Genomic DNA, 17,618 nt, shown 5'->3' with positions numbered 1-17,618 from the left:
GGACACAGCCATTTCTGATGGACACGCACGGTTTTCTCTCCCTTGACTTCTTCTGCCTACTCACACACACAGCAGCCCTGTGCCCAGCTGGACACGGGCTCAGAGGCAGGATGGAGATCCCTCCTGCACAGCTCACGCCAACACATCTCCAAGCCCAGCTCATCTTCCCAGCGAAGGCAGCAAGCTCTGGTACTCCTCAGGCTACTCTGATCAGCTGCTCATTTCTCACAAACCTCAGGCACCACCCTGCCCATCAGCAGGGTGGGATTAACCTGATGGTAGCAGGCATCAGCACTCGCCCCCCATCACTTGGCTTCCTTCACAGGGGCAGAGCTGAGGCTGCCATTCGCTATCCCAGCAGCGCCATTTTCATTTGTGACTCACACACCCTACAAACACTTGTCCCTCTCGGGTGACAAATGGGGATCTAAGGGCAACAAGCCAGATGTGGGTGTCTGAAAAACCGAGCTCTGCTTCTTGTTGTTAGGCTAATGCCCATTGCTTCGAGGCTTACCCTTCCTCTCCCCTTGCTCACACCACTTCTCTTCCAGCTGAAGTGCTCAGCCACTGATCTCTGGAAGAGCTGCAAGCTCTTAATGTCATTTTTCACCTCTACTGACTCTCCTTGCTGAAGCTTACTACACTTACAATGCATTTTGGCAATCACTTACGATACTACTGCTAATTTCCCTATCTCTAAAAGACAATAAAGAAGAATTACTGGGTAAAACATGAAGCCTTTGTAGAAGTTGGGTTTTAAATCAGAGGAATTCAAAGGAAGTGAGGATAATAAGCCAATATATTATAATATAGTTCCCAAGTCCTCAAAAAGCTGGTAACAGTTTTCAGGCAGCCCACAGTTACTGCAACAGCTCTAGAGGCAGAATTCAATCCTGGAATTACAAACCCAAGAGCAATGCCTGAAATCAATACCAGTGATCCCAATTCACATCCTGTGCAACCAGCACTGGACAGCTGGTGGGAAAGCTGCTGCCTCAGCAGGGCAGTTTCCAGTACCAAGAACAATACCCAGGCACAACCTGAAGTTTGCTAACAAGAATAAATGAAAAAGTGATTCTTAAGGGGTTACCTGTGCCTACTCAACACAACTCTGAGATGTGCATCCATGCCATAGGTACATTGTGGCCCTGCACACACCATCCTTCTGCCCCAGCCCCTGCTGGGGCACAGTCACCTCTTCCACTGCAACACTCAGGGCAGGAAGCAACTCCTCCAGCAGTGTTTGGTGCCTGCATGCTGCTGACCCACACCAGAAGGGAGGAGAGGAGGTGGACATATCCACATACAGAGCTGTGCGTCATAGAAGGCGCTGGTTATGGGGTGAGCAGCCTCCTTCCTTCCAGTATTTTTGTGCTGTGAATACTTCTGGGTTACAAAGAAAGCATCAGTAATCTGCCAGAACAAGACAGCAAGAGGAGAGCTGACCTACAGAGGGCTACATCCATTCTTGGAACCTCAGAGACAGTGTTGTGCTTGGTGAGGATGGGGGTGGACGTCTGCATGAGACAGCAAGGATGGAGACTGCTGTGTGGATGCATTCGTAAATGCACCTATCAAAACCACCTGGACTCAGGTGGAGCACACTTTGGTCACGCTTGCAGCTGACGATGCAAGAAGTGCAGGACCTCATTCTCCACACCATGGCTCCAGGAAAGAAGTTTCTGAAAAACTGATCGCACCTCTTCCTGCCTGAAATACTTTTTGACTAATATGTGCACACTCACACACACACAAAACAGCACTTGAGGCAATCATTCTCCTTCATCTCCCTGACCAGTTTCTGGTGGCATCACGTAGCTCTTGCAGAGCTGCAATTAAACTGAACACTCACATCAGAAGTTTTGGTTTTGTAAGTCTCTTGTCTGTCTCGTAGCATCTTGTCAAGGACGCCGCTCCTGGACCAGACACCAAATACAGTTTTCCCATGCTGATATCCCACTTCCTGGGAAAAAAGAAGAATCAAGAGGTGAAAAAAGGTGAAAACAAAGTTGTAGGCAATAACAACAACAAAAAAAACCCCACAAATATGATGTCACGTCCACATAAGTGCTGGAAATCCACAGGTCTGCCATAAAGGCTGGATCCAATTTTTGGTGCTTTCCAGCCTTTAGCTGTGAAGACTACTCAGCCCAACAATCAGTGGGATCAATTAAGCAAAGTGCTATTTTAATTCTTAGAAGCCAATGGACCATTGATTTCTCCACGTAGGATGGAATGATATGCCACCTGACAGCAATTTTTTACAGCAGCAACATCAAGCATCTCAGCACATATGTGCATACATCCTTCAAGCAAAGCACTCCACCAACACTCACTTTGTGCTTTTTCACCTCTTGGATCAAATCTAGCAAAGAAAAGTCCCTGTGGGTTCCTGGTGCCAAGCACTCCTCAGTGAGCTATGCCACACAGCACCAAGCATACAAGAGCTGGCTTGCTGGAGCAGATACAAGGCCACGTGCACAACAGCAAAGCCACACACTCCATGTTCCACCACTTTAAAAGCCTGAAGTAGCTGGCACTTGGGACAGTATCGTGGCATTGTCACTAGCAAGAAAACAACTGGAAAAACAAGCCAACTACTCCAAGTTTTGCTCTTCTTTTTTTTTCTAATCAGACAATAGGAACTGTGTTTAAGAATGAACTTGAAAGGACAGGGCAACAGGTGTTGGGAGCCCTGAATTCTATTTCCAGCTCTGGCAGCACTGTGCCTTGCAGTGCTGAAAGCAGCCCTGGCCCAGCTGCTATTGTTTCCCATCTGTTTTTTGGACAGGATTCAAAGCAGGGCAAGAACTTAGGGTGGAATTTACCTCTGATTGATTGTGGCTTATCAGCCAAGGCTGGATGTGACTGCCCAGGAGAAAGGGCCTGACAGATCTATGGCAGCCCAAGTGTCCGAAAGATCCTGAGCTTTGGGAAGTGATGTGCAGCCTGACTGCTACAGGCAGCTACAGAATAGAGATTTTGCTCCTGAAGAAGGGATTGTTGTCCTTTTGAACAAGCTGAATTGCAGCCACATGTTGCTCGTTTCTATTTTCTGTAAAACCCAAGTACACAGCTGAAATTAAAATCAACAAAACCACCAACCCACTGCCTCATAGCCTGCAGCAATAAGGGAATGCCCAGGATGCTCTGAAAGGTCAGCACAGCTTAAATCTCCCCCAGAGCCAAAGCTTTCTTTGCTGCAGCGTACGAAACAAAACCCAGGAGGGTGCTGCCCCCCCCACACCTACAGCATCGTGTGCCAAGAACTCGCTCACATGAACTGACACCTTTGACAAACTGCACTTTCCTCAAGCTTTTATTCCACTGAGAAAGAGTTGCCTGGTGTCTTCAACTCCCTGTAACGCCATCAAATTAGACAGAGAGCAAACAAGGGCTTGGCAGCTTACTGTTACTGTGGTGATGCATCAGAACTGTCTGTCTGTCAGGGCTTTTGAGGGGCCAGGAGCATCCAGTGAGAGAAGAGCACTGGAATCAGGGAAGTCTTACGTCCCCCATTGGCAGACCAAGCTCTTACCCCAGAGCTGAGACATCAGACAGCCTTGGGAAAATGGTGATACTGGAGAATCAGCCCATGGCTTTGAATAGCTGCTCTTTGGTCCTAAGGACTCTCTTAAACGCAAATCTGCAGGGTTAATTGTGTTACTGATTTTGCTTAGTGTTTATAAGACAGTATTAGGGAACAATGCAGGGAGAGCAACCTGCAGCTTAATGAGTATTGTGGCTTCTCAGCACATCCACAAAACAGATCTACTTAAACAAAAACGGGCATCTCGTCTTTTTCCCCAGACTAGAAGAGAGCAAAGCTATGCAGAAACACCTGAATGTGGAAAACACTTGCACAGCTGAAGCAAAGAAGGGAAAAAGACAGTAAAATAACTTCCTTGACAAGAGATAATGAGCTGAAATTGCTACCATTCCCTCAAATCAGGCAGAAATGTTTTGGTTTGCAATGCTGGATTCTGTCACCAAGACACTTCAATTGCACATTTGGAGTCAGTTCTTCCCGTGCTGATTTCCAGTTTGTAAACAAACAGAACCAAATCCCAAAGCTGCGTAACCTGGTGCCACCCCCCACCCACTGTGTCCTTCCACTGACATTGGGGCCACTCTCCCGATACGCTATCAGGTGTAGAGGAAAGATGGATGATATGTTTTATTAATAGAAGTGTTGAAATGTGAGCCAAGTCGGATATTTCAGTATGTCGCCCTCCATTTCAATGATTCACTGCTTCCCCGTAGCCTTCTTCAAATCTTTCATGTGACAACAAGCTCCATAATCAAGGAAGAGAAATGACACTATTTGACAAACCACAACTGCCCAACGCAGCTCAGACACCAAGGAGGTTTCACCAAGCAGCTGAGTGAGAACCGTCACAGGACAGTGAGGGAACTGATCCACTTACAGGTTATTATATAATCACAATTACTAACTCAATTTCTGCTGGTAATCCAATCTCACAGTCATGATATCATTCCAAGGTATTATTTAGTGTCAATTATTCACTCGGTGCCGACTCAATTCTCTTACTCTCACGCTGCTTAGGCACTAATGAGCCGTGGACTCATGCAGAACATCAGGGATGGGGAACTGCCCTCAGCAAGGGGCACTTACACAGATTTCATCGAACTTCCCAAAATCCAGCGTGCCGTAGCGGTCGATGGGGGGCCGGATGTACTCGCAGTAGTCGCTGCTCTTCACCATCTCCAGCTGCCGCACGCAGCACACGTAGGCGAGCCGTGTTTGGATCTCTGCCATGTTTGGCACCTGCCAACCAGGACAGACACCAGCATGATTAATTCAGAAATTTCAGAGCTCCTTCTGTACTCACCAAGTTATCTATCAGACTTAGTCCAAAAGCACGCAGAAGCCTGCTGAAGCTTCAGACGTCAGCCCCTCTGCTTCGCAAGCAGTGTGGATGGAGTGCCCACAGCCAAGAGCAGAAAGAGAACTGCCTTCAAAACACGTTCCTGCAGTGCAAGATTGAATAGAATCTCCCATTTCAAGACAGGGGTGGTAACTTAAGAAAGATGCGAGCTCAGCTGAGAGGGGCACAGTGGTTCTTCAACAGACCTCTAGGAACCAGGGTAGAGATTTCACAGAACCACAGGCTCGCTGAGCTTGACAGACCTCTCAATATTGCCAGGTCCAAGCCCCCTGCTCAGGCAGGGTCAGCTGAGCAGGACCACATCAGCTGGGTTTTGGTGCAGCTCCACAAGTGGAGACTTCTCCACAGCCCCTCTGGACAACCCGTGCCAGTGTTCCACAGATTTAAAGAAAGGAGAGTCGTAACATTTCACTGGGCACTACTAAGAGGAGCCAAGGTCTTTTATTTCAGCAGCCACACGTTCCCACTACTTGCTGGAAGCAGCACGGCCAACTCTGCTGAGACAAAGCACGGCACTCAGCAGCTGCATTGCCTCCATAAGGGAAGTCAGGCTGCTTCTCAGGGAGATGAGAGCTTTTCAGAGAAGAGAGTAATTAGAGGAAAAAACTTGAGATTACAGAGCAGTACTCACAGTTTGTAATATTTTCCCTGACTTTGGGAAGCAAGTATTTTAATTCCAATTGCCACAAGGCAACATGTTAACTGCAGTTAGGAGAAGAAAAAAAACAGCATTCCCTTGGGGCAGCACTGCAAAGCCAGATAATTTAGGAAATGCAGAAGGATATACAATAGAGCTGGCCTGACTGCATGCAGCTAGAAAAAAAATCATACTCTGCAGCCCAGTGTGTATATATGAGCAGTAGTTGTAACGTTAATTAGTGCCTGCTGCTAAAACCTCCTTAGTCAGCAGCTCAGAGATGCTAGGATACAAACACTGAACTGGACAAAGTTATTACTTCATAAGTAAAGCCTGTAAATTCTGACTTCATCAAAACTAACCACCCACCAGGAAAGGGCTCCGTGCTCTCCCAAATCCACCGCCTCTGCAGCCCACACTCCCCTCCCCAGACAGAGCTCTACCCCTCTTCTGTGATGGCCCGTTTTCCTCAGTGTCACAGCACTGCCTGTCTTGCTTCATCCAAAAGCACGTGCTCAAATTCAAGAAACGATCTGATCTGCCACAGGTTCCTGAATAGTCAAGAGAAAGCTTCCTGCTCTGCCCATAAAACTAGGTGATATTGCAGTGCAGTCTGTGGTACCTTGACTTTCTCAGCCAGTGGATTCCACCTCTTCCAGAGCAGCCACCAGCCAGACAAGCAGTCGCCATAGTTGGTGAGGTTGGTCTCATCCCGGCTCCCCACGTCGATGGCTATCACCACCTTAGCACCCATGGACCTCGCCACATCAGCTAGTGGGGAAAAAAAGGTCACCTCAGTACACTTCCAACAGTGATGTCAACTCCAGCGCCGCACAGACACAGCTTATGTACACACTGCTCAAGACAGAACCTGACATGGCGCACTGCGAGCAGCTCCTTGAGCAGCTCCAGATGTAAACGTTTGCAGCACATCTGTCACAACACCATTTCCCCAGGTACACTCCTGCCCCACCTGCTCCGCTCCAACTGTGAGATCCCAGCGTGCAGCACACAGCCCCCACTTCACTGCGGGGTGAGGCCACACCGCTGAACTCCTGGGGAACCCCATCAGTGGGGGAAGCTTTCCCCAGAAGGCCAGGCTGACCCGACTCACCCTGGCACCAGAACCAACGTGAAGGCATCAGCAAACCTGCAAGCAGGCAGAAGAGAAGCACAGCACAAACAGCTGGTCTGGTGCAACTGGGGGCAACATGAAAGCATTCCCATGAAACAAAGATCTGGGGGACCTGGAGAGGAAACAAGCAGTGATGGCTGTAAAGAGGAGTCAGCAGTGCAGAGGTGAAACCCTGCAGAGCGAAGACAATGAAGAAAAGGAGCAGCAAAAGAAGCAGACAGCAAGGAGAGGCTGGGAGGATTTCAGTCTGCAAAAAGCTTTGGATCCAGGAGGAAGATTCATATTTAAAGTGGGAGAGAAATGAGGCAACACCTCCCACTTCAAGGTCGGTAGAAAGAGAACTAGCTGCAGCCTTTGGATATGGGCGAGAATTTAGGAAAGTGCCAAAGGAGGGGAGAGAAGGACACACACCTCACACAGTGCATTTATATTTCCTCCACGCCCCCAGAGTCCAAGATAGTTGCAATTTCGAGAATAGTTATGCGTAGGAAAACCACAGCTTTGAAAAGCCAATTTATATGCTTAATTTAGATACACATTTTAATCAGATCTGTTCTGTAACTTGGATTTATATTACTGGGCTGGTTCAGTCTATTGTATCTTTTCCTCTTTGTGTCACTTGCATATACACTTTGTGCACTTTCCAATATGTACAGGTGGAAACAGCATCTCAATTTGCAATTCATGCTTTTGCTTACAGTCACACACAGCAAAGTCAGTGGAAAACTGTGGGGGTCCACTCTGTGTTATTTCTATTTCTGTTTTTTAGGCAAACAGCGCCCTGATCAGAAAATGTAGGTTGGGTTTGAACACCTAAACGATTTAGGATGCTCAGATGTAGTCTCTAACTTGGATTTCCTCTGATCTGCACACAAAATGCAACACCACCACACATCTCTCCTATCATGGTCGCCTTCATGACTCACCTTACCTTCCAGTGCTTCCTGACCATGACAACAGCCTTGCCACAGAATGCACCCCAAATAAGCACAAGTGAATTCACACAACTTGGTCCATTCTGGGTTCCACTCTCGCTCCACATCAGCTGTCCTACACCCCAGTTCTACCTCTGCCCCACGCCAGCAGCTATCCATCCTCAGGGCACTCACTCCCCTGAACTGAAAGGCAGAGATGGGGAGCAGAATAATGCAGTTGTATGAGCTTCAACAAGAGCAGGTGCCGAGCTTTGTCAGAACAGCCCCATGCTGCACTACAGGACTGGGGCAGATTGGCTGGCAAGCTGCACGGAGGAAAAGGCTCTTAAGTGGGTGTGAGCTGACAGCGGCAGCAGGTGAGCAGCAGTGTGCCCAGGTGGCCAAGAAGGCCCACGGCAGCCTGCCTTGTGTCAGCAGCAGTGCAGCCAGCAGGAGCAGGAGGGCATCGTCCCTCTGTACGGCACTGGTGGGGCCGCAGCTCAGTGCTGTGCTCAGTGCTGGGCCCTCACTGCACTGCAGACACGGAGGCCCTGCAGCGTGTCCAGAGATGGGATGGAGCTGTGAGGGGTCTGGAGCACAGGTGTGATGGGGAGCGGCTGAGGGAGCTGGGATGGGTCAGCGTGGGGAAGGGGAGCTCGGGGGAGATGGCAGTGCTCTGCTACTGCTGACAGGAGGCTGTGTGAGGTGGGGTTGGTGTCTGCTCCCAGGTAACAGCGATAGGACGAGAGATGATGGCCTCACGTTGTGCCAGGGAAGGTTCAGGTTGGGTGTTAGGAAACATTTCTTCCCTGAAAGAGCAGCCAGGCACTGGCACAGCTGCGCAGGGAGCGGTGGAGTCTCTGTCCCTGGAGGCGTTCATGGACGTGGCACTGAGGGACACGGTCAGTGGGCATGGTGGGGATTGGCTGACGGTTGGACTTGACGATCTTTTCCAACCTTGATGATTCCATCTAACCAAGACCAGCAAAACCTCTCAGGCTCTGGGCACACAGCTCAGCCACCATCCCCATCCCCTCTGGCAGCAAGGACAAAGCTGACATCTGGTGCAGGAGCCGCACGCTGCCATGGGGCTGCCCCCGCTCCACTGCTCATGCGTCCCGCCAGCTCCTCCAAGACACACACACTGGCATCTGATTTAACAAAACTACTGAAATACTGTTTCAATTCTATGGCTACATTACAGTTAAAACTCACAGCTGGACAATAAAGAAAAAATAATGTTACTTGGCTGCTTTCAATACCAACAACCATTTACTTCCAACAGTCCTCCAGCGAGTGCTCTGATGCAGCATGTTCTACCAGTACAGTCACCAGGCTGAATAACGAGCAATTAATACTCTTGCTTTCTCAGAATCATTTGCTATTCATGTGATACTTTTTGAAAAGGAACAAGGACTACGTGCCTGAGTTCATTTCTGCTCTCTCCTTGCAGTGAGCACTATAATAAATTCAAAATGAGCTTGGAATTGTGTTTTTGGAATATGAGTATCAGGAAATAGTCCATAATAAGGAACAGCCTTAATAAAGCCACAGTAACACAAACACCTAGGAGAGCAAACAGCGACTGCTGGTAACCACCGTGAGATTAAAGGTGGCTGCACTGTTGATCCTTGCTGCTTTTTTTGGAAAGCAACGACGAGAGGAACAGTCCTGCATGTGTGCAGCCTCCCCCACCCCACGTGGGCACCTACCAGGCAGGTTGTTGACGTAACCCCCATCCATCAGGAGGTGCCCGTCCTTCGGGTCGCAGAGCGGGGGCATGTACCCAGAGAGAGACATGCTGGCACGGATGTACCTCCACAGAGAGCCTGCAGGAGAGAAACGGAGCAGCAACAGCACTCATGTGCTGCCAGAGCCGGGGCCGGCCTTGACACTCACTACAAGGATCGGAAGATGGAGGTGCTCCTGAGAATACTGCTAGGATGTGATTAAAGCAGTTAATTATATTTTATACCATAATACCGGCTAGGAAAAAAATAAATCAGAAAGGCTATTTGGACCCACGGCCAGGCAAAAGCCTTAGGAAACAGGGTTTTAAGGACACGTCTCGTATTCATGGCCTGTAAGGAGATGTCAGCATATGCCTGACTGCAGGGATCATCTTTAGTGCTTTGTTGAGCTTACACTGGTAAGGAAAGGAAAAGGCTTCTCCCAGGGAGAAAGGAATAGGAAGAATAAGTAGATTAAGTGCAGCTAAAGCCATTATGTTCCACAAAGATACACAGAAAACAGGCTTTCAGCAGCAGCTGAACATAAAAAATACAGATTGCAGAAGCCCAGGAATTCTGCTTGCCCTGCTCTGCAAGAAGCAAACATCTCCACTTCACCACCACGTATTGGCACCAGGTTCAGATCTTATCTTTGCTGAGCACATTTCTGTTAACAGTGCTGTAAAGAAGAAAGTTGACATCTTTTAAGCTGTTATAAACAAAGCTTAATCAAGTAGAAATTGATTGGCTCTGTTTCCTGTAAGACATTCTGCTTTAAGGTTCTTATTTACTGATTTCTCTTGGTAACATTTGCAACAGCTGAATTTGGATGATGCTGCATTTCCAAAGATGCTTGAGTCGTGTCTGAGAGCTGAAGCTTTAAAATATCAAAAATAAACAAGAACTGAAGTGTTGGCTCACTTCTCAGTAATTAACTACTCAGTGTTTCAAACAAACAACTCTTCCCAGCAATTGACTTTTTGCTTTTTTAAAATACATAATGGTTCTTGCTCTAATTATAACCTAAGCATTCCTACTGCTTAGCACAGGTCAATACTGTCCAGCCTTGTGTCTTATTAGCAGCAGCTTTAGGTGAGTTGGAACTTCACTGGCCTAACCTGCTGTGGAACTGGAAAAGAATAACCTCTACAGAAGGTAAATCCCTTCCTGTGTGCCTCAGCCCCCTTGGGTTAGCCCCTCTTAGCCCCCCTTGGTTGTCCTTCGCTGCCAATGCCCCAGGGTTCAGTGTGGTTTCATGGCTCTGTGGCCCACATCTGGGCTGCAGGAAGGGACAACCCTACTGAAGGACAGCCAGCACAAAAGATAGAACATCACAGACGTGGCAGCAGAAACCTCTCCTCTACCCACAGAAATATCTGGGGCACCTGGAAGGCTTGAAGCATCTTCACTGATGCCTGACTCACTGCACCATTACCCTAAATAGCCAGACAAAAGCTAAAGCAAATATCCCACAGGGCTGCCACCATATCCTGACAGCAGAGCAGACAGCTCAGATCTTTCTCCTCTGGTTAGTCACTGTAAACTGAATTAATTTTCCACCAGAGAAATAAAGAGGACTGGACACAAACGACAGCCTAACCCAGCTTCTGCTTCAGGCACTGGAGGCCTCTTTATTGGGAATACATCTTCATTTATGGAGAATTTGAATCTTAAATTGCTTTGGTTGCATTCATTCTGATTTATTGTTAATACACCTGCACTTCACAGAATGTTTTAAGGACACAGAATGGCACCAGCGGACCCATTCGCTCTCTAAACAGTGAATTCAGCATCTCAGTTCATTTCTTCCCCACAGCTCTGTTCCTTGTTATGTGTACAACCACAGTTTGGTGCTCAGCAAATAACAGGAGGGAGAAACAAAAGGAAAGAAAAATGTAAAGGGTCAGAGAGCTGCAGGGGCAAGGGCTGATGCTGAAGTGCCCCACCATTCCCACACACTGCAGCAGGAGCAGCTGCCTGCACACTTACCATCAGTGTGGACCCTCATTGCTGAGGCAGTGATGTCAGTTGTGATCGTGAAGTAAGGAATCCACAGATCCTGCAACACAGGAGAGCCTAACGTCACTGAATCTGCACCCCTGCACGTAAACTAAAACCAGTGCCTAACACAGAAACCAAAGTGACAGCGTTTGTATCCTGACAGAGCTGTGGAGACAAATGTCTGGAGAAACCCCATCAGTGCTGTGCTTACGCTCATCAGTTTGTTTCCTATTCAAATACCTCATGCAGAACCAAAGCAGAAAAAACACATTTTTTTTCCTTCTGGACCAAGTATTTTTCACTATCTTCCACACTTCACTTCCTGAAATCCCAGAACCCAAGAGACAAACAGAGGTTCAGGACACAAGACTGGGTCCTCTGAGCAATCTTATTCCAGACTACGTGGCTTGCAAGTTGTACTGCATGGTGGTGAAGCAAGGGGACATTCCAGCAGAGGATGCAGAGCAGTACTGCTGAGACCCAGAGCTGCCTGGAGTCCAAGGCAGCACTAAGCTTGCAGCATGACCTATAGGAACATCCTGCAAGGCTGATCTTCAAGATGACCCCAGAAGTTTCTTGAGATATTGCAGGGTAAAATAGCAAAGTGTGGAGCATAACCTACCTAATAAACAGGATAACACATGAAAAGAATGGCCTAGCCAAGTTCTTCACACATTTATTAAACACAGGCAAGATAAAAATCAACAAGCTCTGTTCCTTGGGGGTGAGCTCTCATTGGTTTCTATGCTTGTGCTCATATCTCACTGCTGGGAAACCTGGATGGGAGGGCAGCTTCCTGCTCTCAGACCACAGCACTGAGCCTCGTCTGGCACAGCTTCGATGGAACCAAAGCCAAGCAAGGGTTTGGACTGCAGCTATCAATACAAGCTGAGCAGTGCTCCCTCTTTGGTATTTGTGGTGCATGTTTTGGTGCTGTCCCAGAGGAAAGGCTCAACTGTCATGCAGTTCTGTTGTGTTTGTTTTTTTTCCTTCTCCTGGTGAGTTCACTCTCTCAAGCAGCTCTGCAAAGATGCTGGAACTGGGCAGGACTAGCAGATGCTGCTCAAGTATTACAACCCATCTGCTGCAAATGCCATGGGAGGGAGGATCCACAAAGTGTGGCTACAAGAGCATTGGGGGACCTCTCCACACTGAAGATATTCTGATGATCACAGATCTCAGAGCATTTTAAGCAAAGATACAGGAACAGGGAAAGAAGCCTACGTTACGCCTCCTTCCATATTCATGCAAACGCCTGCATGAAGGAGATAAAACCAAGACCTATCATGCAGTCGTAACGTTGGCATTTCTTACACAGCTTCATTTGTTTAGGAGAAGGAACACTATCCAATTCTGAAACAAGACTTGAGAAAATCTTGCTTTCCTGATTCCTCAGACCTGAGCCTCCAGCTGAGATGGTCTGCAAGAGCATTCCGTGTGCCTGGCAAGAGGGACAAAAGCCCCAGAGCCAGGTACCCTGCTGCACAAAACCACAGCATGGCTGAGGCTGGAGGCACCTCTGGGTCCACCTGGTCCCACTTGCCCCAGCACAAACACCCAGGGATGGGGCCCAGACCACATCCAGAAGCTTTGGAAGGTGTCCAAGGAGAAGACCCCACAGAGCTCTGCTGTACATGCTTCAATTTGACACCTCAACTCTTCCCAAAGGAACACTGCAGCTTGCAGCTGAAGAGCTAAGGCTCTGAATTGAGGCTAGAGAGCTTGCTGCTCTTCAAGTGAAGCCTCTGGGTCCCTACATGAAAGGATGATTCCTATCCCACCACCAGCACCCTGCAGTCTGCCTGGATGCCAGGCTTCTGCATAACTTGTTTTAATGGCAGATGAGGAGCATCTCCTGCAGATGTCAGCACTCTTACCACAGCAAAGGCTGCCTCCCTCCACCAGGGGTGGGTAGTTTCAAAGTAACAGTAGCTGTGTATTTTGCTTATATCTTTCGTGGGCCCTGCCTGGCTTTCTGTTCATGCTTTCCTGACAGAACAGCTTGGTTTCTTCTTCCAGAGCCTTTGGCTGACATCTCTAGTGGCAACCATGGGGGCTGCTGTAACCAGGGCTCCACAGACAGCTCTGCTGGGATCCCAAGACATCTATTAACAAGAGCTGAGAGAGAGCAAGTGCTGGAGCAAATGAAAACCTCCGTTTCAATGACAGAAATAACAGTTCTGTGTAAGAGGTTACATGCCCTGGCTGTAATGTGGAGCAGAGATGAGGGCATGTGGGAGAAATGCAGGATGCACCTCAGTGCAGGATAAGTAAAAAGGCTCCACTTCTTAATTCTAAGCTCTTACCAGGGCACAAGGGTCAGCACCCAACATATCTCTATGGGCAGAAACTTCTCAATTTCTGCTGTGTCCAACAAGAACACGGCTGGGATGGAGCCAAGCACCAAGTAGAACCTAGGTTGTTAGGGCTGTAATCGACTCTTGCTAATGTTTATTTCTGGTTGGAAATCATCAAAAGCACTCCAACTACTGAAGTACAGAAATTTGGAGTCTGGGACACCTTAAAATAATGCTTAAGAACACATTTCTTCAATGCTTAATGCTTTTTAATTTAGCTTTTGTCATTTTATAAATTACCCTTTACACTTAGGCAGCTTTCAGCTTCTGTCTTTCCACTGACGTGCCTGGCTAACCAGCACTGACAGTACGAATTGCAATTAGAGGTGAATGCCTCCTTCCTTGCAGGGGCACACATCTCCCTCTATCAGCTGGAAGACATCCACGGTCACAGCCTGAAGGGTTTGCCCTGTGGCACTGCACTCAGAGGTGATGCTATGTATGCCTCAGAGCTGGATTTCTCTTGGACAAACTTCCCTTCCTACGACCACAAGGTTAGGAAAGATCACAGAATTACAGCTGTAATACATAAAAATCATAAGGTAGGGAAGAAATCACTGCACCTCAAAGGCAAGTACAACAAATTGACTGCAACGATGGTAGTAAACCAGGGGGAGCAAGAACCAGCCAAGATCAGGAGGCATTCCTCCTTTTGCCATTCACTTCCCCTCAGTGCTCCATGGCTCCTTCAGAGCCCCACGGCTCACACTGCAGCACACCATGCCATAATTCACACCAGGTTAACTGGGAGAAGGCAGAGCTCAGCACAACCATGAAGATCTCAATGCTTTGCAGCTCCTCCGCTGCATCGAACCGGACAGACAGAGCTGCTGTAGTCACCCGACGCTCTGGTTTTCCTATCAGGCACTGCTGAAACCAAATATAGAAGCTGGAGTGCTCCAGGAAGGGATGTGCACGGCTGGAGAGCTAGCAGGATGGCTGCCGCCATCCAAGTAACAACAAAAATAATTCCAGTCTCGGGTCTTATCACTAAAACCTGCACAGCACAACATTATTTTAAGCCCCATGTGATGATTAATCATTTACTTTCATCCTTGCACTTACGTAGGGAATGTTTCAGATTATGCAGCACATTGTCAGTATGTTTTAAATATATTTATGAATCTTTTATCACAAGGATTCCAAACACAGGAATAATGTGGTTAAGACTGTAATGAGGTAAGACTGCAAGGTACCCAAATCTCCTGCGAGCCAGTGGTGGAGAAACACAACCACTGATAACTGACTTCACAAGCTGCAGCTGGAGGGAAGCAGGACTGCGCACAGGGTGTCAGCTCGGACAGAGCACACAGCACCCGGCGATTACAGCACTGTGTGTGGAGCAGGGAAAGCCTGGACGTTATCTCAGCTTTCAATAGGCTGTTCATAAGCCCACAGTCTTCAAAAACCAACAGAGCATGAAGCCATTGCTGTCCTGTTAACAGCATTCTTCTGTAAGGTGCTGTAAGGGTCTCTCAGAGTCACATTCCATAGCCCAATTATAAAACCATCTCGGCAATTTGACTCCAGGGACAACTGAACTTTTGCTCTCAGCCAAACGGGTCCCTCTGTCAAACAGGAGTAGTGAAACTATTGCTCTTGTGTATTCCTAAATTCACCAAGATGAATGAACATCCACCATAACATGACATTCCTGGTTGCAGTGTGTTCTCCAGCATCCCACAGCCCTGTACCTAAAACTAGAATGGACAAAAGACATTTCTCACAGCAGAATGCAGTGCAGCCACATACATGTGTGCACAGTACAGCAAGCAACCTACCTCAATCTGTTTATCCTTGAAGATGTTGCTGATGCTGTTGTTAAAAGTTGCTCCAGAAAACATTGAGGTTATTGGATACGTCAAGTCTACAATAGTCTTAAACACTGAATTCATAACCTAAAAAGAAAAAAAAACAAAAAACATTTCAAGTAATTCATACCATTCACATGCAAGTTGAGAGAGGGCACATTCCAGACTCTACAGCAGACGTGCGGGAAGCATTGCTACTGCTGTGCAAAAGTCATCAAGGGGACAGAAAAACAACTACAAATCCACGACCAATAAATCCCTGTACAGCATCATAAACGCACACCAAAAGGCACCAAGCTCTGCACTGGTTTGCAGTGAGGCTATGGAGGACTGTGCATTTGTGTCCATTCTACCAGGAAATCCAAACTGGACTCCAACTCCATGGTCCATTAACAAAGGCACACAGATGGTACAAATTATTTTAATAATAGAAATAAATTATTGATTACCTCCCTTCTGAGTTGAAGCTACAGTGTGTTTAGGATTTACCCTAATGTACACAGTTTGCCTGCATGGAAAGGAAACCCATCCATCAGTAATACAGGTCAGATACAGATCCCATTGGTTTCCTCAAGCACTGCACACACCACTGTACCACAGCAGTGGGCAGGCACTGGCAGCCGTGTCTCTTCCAACACACATGCTGTAATTCAGCTCTCGTGGTTTCCTCCTCCTTTTCTTCCCCTCCTCTCCATTTCAGATGTGGCACAACCACACACTAACCTACAGATGAAATGATTTCAATGCAATTTATAACCCAACCAGCATTATGGCCACATCAGTCCTGCAACCATGCTATGGAACTCGGCGTCTGATAAAGCCCAACAAAATGCTGTGTCTGAACACACACCAGATTCAGTTAACACACAACTGAAGACAAAAACAAACCACGAGGAATCCCCCAGGCTGGATGTGGCTCTGGGCAGCCTGGGCTGCTGGTTGGCAACCCTGCACACAGCAGGGGCTTGGAACTGGATGACCACTGTGCTCCTTTTCAACCCAGGCCATTCTATGATTCCATGAATTTACTCTTTTATAATCAAATAAGGCCTCACTAGAAAAAATAAACATTTATATTAGATGAAATATTTTATCCTCCAAGTTGCTCTGCAGTTTAACAAACATTGGCAGACAATAGGGCAGCGTGCACAGCTCGACCCCCACAGCATGAAGAAGCCTCTAAAAACCTGCATCTATTTAAAGCTCTGCAATCAACATCTGGTGTTTGCTTTACTCTAGCAGTGATGTGAAGGATTAGCCTACATAGCTGTGCCCAGCTGCTTTTAAACATATATGATCTATCTACCCAGAGGAAACACAGCCATGCACAGTAAAGGGGAAAAAGAGTCTGGAAAAGCAAGTACACAAAGAGAAAATGTGGGAGAAGCTGAGAGCCTCAGCACGGGGCCAAGGAGCAACCTGTTAGCATTGCTCACACAGGGGGATGGCAGTGTGCATCCAAACTGCACGTCCCACCCCAGCCTAAGGGTCACGTGGAATTGGATTGGTACTTAAAATGGGGATTTGGCCTCTGGTGGTGCTCAGAGCATTGAGTTCCAGGAAAGAAGAATTTGCCAAAACTCCATTATTTAATACCGAAGAAGGGTGTCTCCAAAGGGTGCAGCACACAGCAGGCTATCCTTGTTGCAAATGACCTATATATGGCACAGTCTCTATATTTTACCTGCAGTTAAGGCTTGCAGTAATTTTGTACATGAACAAAAGCTTTCTAATTAACGACTATTTCTTAATATTCTCACAAATGAGAGCTGCTGCTGCCATCCACCTCCCTCTGCCACCTGAGAACAGCTGCATCCACTGCACCAACCATCCTCCAGATGAACACAGCCCTTTGGAATGGCTCCCACTGGGAGGGACTTTTAAAAGCTCCCCCATGGGTAAGGAATTTCAGCAAGGGAGAGACAGGGAAAGAGTGGAACAACAAGAGGAAACACAGGTGAGAATGGGCAAAAAGAACTGAACTGTGACCTCTGCCTAGTTTGCTCTTTGGTGCAGGACAGTTACAAACTGGTGTCAATACCAGGGTAACCCCAGGGCTTTTTTTTCCACCCAGATATTAAAAAAAAAAAAAAAAAAAAAAAAAAAAGCAAGGGTATGGGAAA

General features: G+C 47.5%; 1 protein-coding gene across 1 annotated transcript in view; it reads right to left on the bottom strand.

Annotated features, from left to right (window-relative positions):
* The window catches only part of PNPLA7 (patatin like domain 7, lysophospholipase), a gene marked incomplete at both ends in the record, with an annotated part of 115,029 nt that overhangs the window by 8,188 nt on the left and 89,223 nt on the right, over positions 1-17,618 (bottom strand). Inside the window, 6 exons of the mRNA XM_079544898.1 lie at positions 1,853-1,963; positions 4,637-4,789; positions 6,170-6,318; positions 9,309-9,425; positions 11,316-11,385; positions 15,466-15,582. Coding sequence (XP_079401024.1) covers positions 1,853-1,963; positions 4,637-4,789; positions 6,170-6,318; positions 9,309-9,425; positions 11,316-11,385; positions 15,466-15,582 — 717 coding nt within the window. The remainder of the gene's footprint in view (positions 1-1,852; positions 1,964-4,636; positions 4,790-6,169; positions 6,319-9,308; positions 9,426-11,315; positions 11,386-15,465; positions 15,583-17,618) is intronic.

This window comes from Tetrao urogallus (genome assembly GCF_951394365.1).
Source record: "Tetrao urogallus genome assembly, chromosome: 19".
In the NCBI taxonomy this organism is placed as follows: Eukaryota; Metazoa; Chordata; class Aves; order Galliformes; family Phasianidae; genus Tetrao; species Tetrao urogallus.
This window is presented reverse-complemented; position numbering and strand designations above follow the sequence as displayed.